We start from the raw sequence: 5,268 nt of genomic DNA on the forward strand, positions 1-5,268 counted from the left end.
ATGTCAGAGGTAAGTTGTTTACACAGAGAGGGGTGTGGAACACACCGTCAGGGGTGGTGGTTGAGACAGATACATTAGGATCATTTAAGAGACTCTTCGATAGGTCCATGGAAGAAAGAAAAATGGAGGTCCTGTGGGAGGGAAGGTTGAGTTTGATCTTGGAGTAGGTGAAAGGGTCAGCACTACATTGCGGGCCAAAGGGCCTGTACTGCACTGTGTTCTTACTTGGACCCAATTCACCTTGAGACAAGGGTTGAACCCCACAACAGCCACTGGGGAATTCTGATTTAAAAAGACATTGAGGAAGTGGTGGCCTTGAAGCTTTTGGATTGCTGTAATAATCTGTCTCGTCAAGGGGTACATGACACCAGGACTTGAACAGACAGCTGAACTGACCACTCTTCGTGGCCGCATTGATCTGGACTTCAGTCACAATGACCTTGCCTGTAACGTGAACATGCATCGACTGCTATTAAACAGTTCTCTTAAAATTTACCCACATATCTTTGAATCTCGAGGCTCCTACAGTTCATCTCATCCCTGATCCATGCTCCCAATGCCCACATTTGGCCTGTATGCCATCCTTTCCATCCACGCACCCAAATTCCTTTTGAACACCTCCTCTGCCAGCTCGTTCCACATACCCAGCACACACAGCATGAAAAACTTTCCATAGTGTAAATGAATTGATGGGTTTATGGCCGAGATTGTGGATGAATCGAAGATTGGTGGAGGGGCAGGTAGTGCTGAGGTTCCAGGGAGGCTGCAGAAGGACTTGGACAGATTAGGAAAATAGGCAAAGATGTGGCAGATGGAAATCAGTGTCTGGTCACGCACTTTGCAGAAGGAATAAAGGTGTAGTCTGTTTTCCAAATGGAGAGCAAATTCGGAAACCAGAGGTAAGCAACTGCAAGACCTCAAACAGGATTCCCTGAAGGTTGAGTCTGTGATGAGGAAGGCAAATGCGATGTTGGCATTCATTTCAAGAGGACTGGAATATAAACACAAGGGTGAAATGCTGAGGGTTTAGAATGTCTCGGTCAGGCCACATTTGGAGTATGTGAGCAGCTTTGGACCCTACATCAAAGGATAGATACAGGTGTTGGCCCAGAGGCGGTTCACAGAATGATTATAGCACTGAAAGAGTTAACGTCTGAGGAGTGGTTGATGGTTCTGGGCCCAAAGATTAGAAGAAAGAGAGGGGAATCTCACTGAAGCCTGTAAAATATTGGAAGGCCCAGATAGATTGGATGTGGAGAGGATGTTTCCTATAGTGGTGTAGTCTAGGACCAGAGGACACAGATAGAGTGGATGTGGAGAGGATGTTTCCTATAGTGGGGGAGTCTAGGACCAGAGGACGCAGATAGAGTGGATGTGGAGAGGATGTTTCCTATAGTGGGGGAGTCTAGGACCAGAGGACACAGAGAGGGTGGATGTGGAGAGGATGTTTCCTATAGTGGGGGAGTCTAGGACCAGAGGACACAGATAGAGTGGATGTGGAGAGGATGTTTCCTATAGTGGGGGAGTCTAGGACCAGAGGACAGAGATAAAAGTGGATGTGGAGAGGATGTTTCCTATGGTGGGAGAGTCTAGGACCAGAGGACACAGATAGAGTGGATGTGGAGAGGATGTTTCCTATAGTGGGGGAGTCTAGGACCAGAGGACAGAGATAAAAGTGGATGTGGAGAGGATGTTTCCTATGGTGGGAGAGTCTAGGACCAGAGGACACAGATAGAGTGGATGTGGAGAGGATGTTTCCTATAGTGGGGGAGTCTAGGACCAGAGGACACAGATAGAGTGGATGTGGAGGGGATGCTTCCTATAGTGGGGGAAACTAGGACCAGAGGACACAGATAGAGTGGATGTGGAGAGGATGTTTCCTGTAGTGGGGGAGTCTAGGACCAGAGGACACAGATAGAGTGGATGTGCAGAGGATGTTTCCTATAGTGGGGGAGTCTAGGACCAGAGGACAGAGAGTGGTTGTGGAGAGGATGTTTCCTATAGTGGGGGAGTCTAGGACCAGAGGACACAGATAGAGTGAGTGTGTAGAGGATGTTTCCTACGGTGGGGGAGTCTAGGACCAGAGGACACAGATAGAGTGGATGTGGAGAGGATGTTTCCTATAGTGGGGGAGTCTAGGACCAGAGGACAGAGAGTGGTTGTGGAGAGGATGTTTCCTATAGTGGGGAGTCTAGGACCAGAGGACACAGATAGAGTGAGTGTGGAGAGGATGTTTCCTATAGTGGGGGAGTCTAGGACCAGAGGACAGAGAGTGGATGTGGAGAGAATGTTTCCTATAGTGGGGGAGTCTAGGACCAGAGGACACAGATAGAGTGGATTTGGAGAGGACGTTTCCTATAGTGGGGGAGTCTAGGACCAGAGGACACAGATAGAGTGGATGTGGAGAGGATGTTTCCTATAGTGGGGGAGTCTAGGACCAGAGGGCACAGATAGAATGAGTGTGGAGAGGATGTTTCCTATAGTGGGGGAGTCTAGGACCAGAGTACACAGATAGAGTGGATGTGGAGAGGACGTTTCCTATAGTGGGGGAGTCTAGGACCAGAGGACACAGATAGAGTGGATGTGGAGAGGACGTTTCCTATAGTGGGGGAGTCTAGGACCAGAGGACACAGACAGAGTGGATGTGGAGAGGATGTTTCCTATAGTGGGGGAGTCTAGGACCAGAGGACACAGATAGAGTGGATGTGGAGAGGACGTTTCCTATAGTGGGGGAGTCTAGGACCAGAGGACAGAGAGTGGTTGTGGAGAGGATGTTTCCTATAGTGGGGGAGTCTAGGACCAGAGGACAGAGAGTGGTTGTGGAGAGGATGTTTCCTATAGTGGGGGAGTTTAGGACCAGAGGACAGAGAGTGGTTGTGGAGAGAATGTTTCCTATAGTGGGGGAGTCTAGGACCAGAGGGACATACCTTTGGAATAGAGATGAGAAGGTTCTTTAGCCAGAGGGTGGTGAATCTGTGGAATTCTTTGCCATAGCTGACTGTGGAGGCCAAGTCACTGGGTGTATTCAGAGTGAACATTGATAGGGTGACGAAGGTTATAGGGAGAAGATAGGCAAATTAGGTTATAAGGGATAGTAAATCAGCCATGTTGGAATAGTGCAGGGGATTTGATGGGCCGAATGGCCCAATTCTACTCCACTGTGCAATGGTTTCCATTCCCTGCAGCCTAGGGCATTCACAGAGAATGGCGTTGACAGGACAGTGAGGAATGCCGCTGACGACAGACGGTGACGAGAATCCGGACAATGAACAAACTGTCTCGGCTCAGAGCCTCCAGCCCGAGGAGGGGGTGACAGTGCCCAGCCGGAGCGACCAACACAGCATCACCCAGCTCCTCAACATTCACCAGCCGAGCCATGAGGGTCCCCACGTGGGGTCTGGGGACGCTGAGCCGGAGGCATCCCCCCACTCTCGGGTGGTGAATGTGGGAGCAGACAACGAGATGGTAAACGGCCATTTGTGTGTGTTGGAATGTTGTGGGAGGACTGTGGAACATCTGAGGGAGGGTCACTCTGTGTCTGACCCCAGGAGTGTATGGGACAGTGTGGAGGGAGATTCACTCTGTGTCTGACCCCAGGAGTGTGTGATGGGACGGTGTGGAGGGAGATTCACTCTGTGTCTGACCCCAGGAGTGTATGGGACAGTGTGGAGGGAGATTCACTCTGTGTCTGACCCCAGGAGTGTATGGGACAGTGTGGAGGGAGATTCACTCTGTGTCTGACCCCAGGAGTGTGTGATGGGACGGTGTGGAGGGAGATTCACTCTGTGTCTGACCCCAGGAGTGTATGGGACAGTGTGGAGGGAGATTCACTCTGTGTCTGACCCCAGGAGTGTATGGGACAGTGTGGAGGGAGATTCACTCTGTGTCTGACCCCAGGAGTGTGTGATGGGACGGTGTGGAGGGAGATTCACTCTGTGTCTGACCCCAGGAGTATGTGATGGGATGGTGTGGAGGGAGATACACTCTGTGTCTGACCCTGGGAGTGTGTGATGGGACAGTGTGGAGGGAGTTTCACTCTGTGTCTGACCCCAGGAGTGTGTGATGGGACAGTGTGGAGGGAGCTTCACTCTGTGTCTGATCCCGGGAGTGTGTGATGGGATGGTGTGGAGGGAGATTCACTCTGTGTCTGACCCCAGGAGTGTGTGATGGGACGGTGGTGAGGGAGATTCACTCTGTGTCTGACCCCAGGAGTGTGTGATGGGACTGTGTGGAGGGAGATTCACTCTGTGTCTGACCCCGGGAGTGTGAGATGGGACAGTGTGGTGGGAGATTCACTCTGTGTCTGACCCCGGGAGTGTGTGATGGGACAGTGTGAGGGAGTTTCACTCTGTGTCTGACCCCGGGAGTGTGTGATGGGACAGTGTGGAGGGAGATTCACTCTGTGTCTGACCCCAGGAGTGTGTGATGGGACGGTGTGGAGGGAGATTCACTCTGTGTCTGACCCCGGGAGTGTGTGATGAGACAGTGTGGAGGGAGATTCACTCTGTGTCTGACCCCGGGAGTGTGTGATGGGACGGTGTGGAGGAAGATTCACTCTCTGTCTGACCCCAGGAGTGTGTGATGGGACGGTGTGGAGGGAGATTCACTCTCTGTCTGACCCCGGGAGTGTGTGATGGGATGGTGTGGAGGGAGATTCACTCTGTGTCTGACCCCAGGAGTGTGTGATGGGACAGTGTGGAGGGAGGGTCACTCTGTGTCTGACCCCGGGAGTGTGTGAAGGGACGGTGTGGAGGGAGATTCACTCTGTGTCTGACCCCGGGAGAGTGTGAAGGGACAGTGTGGAGGGAGTTTGACTGCGTGTCCGGAGGGGTTGGTGGGATCACAGTGGGTTTCACGTGCAGTGCTCTCCTGCTGCAGGTGGTGTTCGGGTTCAGATGGAGCTGGTGGCGGGCAGTTCCTTCCACTCTGCTTGGCGTGCTGACCGGGGGCGTGGTCCTCCTGTGCCTCCACTGCCGACCCCAGTGGCAGATGCGTTGTTTCTGCGTCCCATGTCCCCTGCAGGACGCGGAGCAGGTCCTGATGAAGACCACGGTGAGAGGGAGGGGACATGGGGATACCAGTCAGGAGAGGAGGGTAGTGAGGATGGGTGGAGATGGAGGGGGACTGTAGTGGTGAGAGGAAGGGGCAAAGAGAAGGGGTGATGGGGAGACAGTGGTCAGTGATGATGGACGGGGATACGAGGGGCGTCTGCAGGGCAGAGGGGATGTGGGGGTAGGCAGGGGTGCTGCTGAGGCAGTGGGAGAGGGT

The 5,268-nt window shown here is 52.8% G+C and overlaps 1 protein-coding gene across 1 annotated transcript in view; it reads left to right on the plus strand.

The window, feature by feature from the left end:
* Positions 1–1,867: 1,867 nt before the first annotated feature.
* The window catches only part of LOC132397511 (probable cation-transporting ATPase 13A5), a 4,258-nt gene continuing 857 nt past the window's right edge, over positions 1,868–5,268 (plus strand). Inside the window, exons 1-2 of the mRNA XM_059976341.1 lie at positions 1,868–3,465; positions 4,879–5,052. Of these exons, the coding sequence (XP_059832324.1) occupies positions 3,229–3,465; positions 4,879–5,052 (411 nt within the window). The 5' untranslated portion in view covers positions 1,868–3,228. The remainder of the gene's footprint in view (positions 3,466–4,878; positions 5,053–5,268) is intronic.

The sequence above is a fragment of the Hypanus sabinus genome, chromosome 7 (genome assembly GCF_030144855.1).
Source record: "Hypanus sabinus isolate sHypSab1 chromosome 7, sHypSab1.hap1, whole genome shotgun sequence".
In the NCBI taxonomy this organism is placed as follows: Eukaryota; Metazoa; Chordata; class Chondrichthyes; order Myliobatiformes; family Dasyatidae; genus Hypanus; species Hypanus sabinus.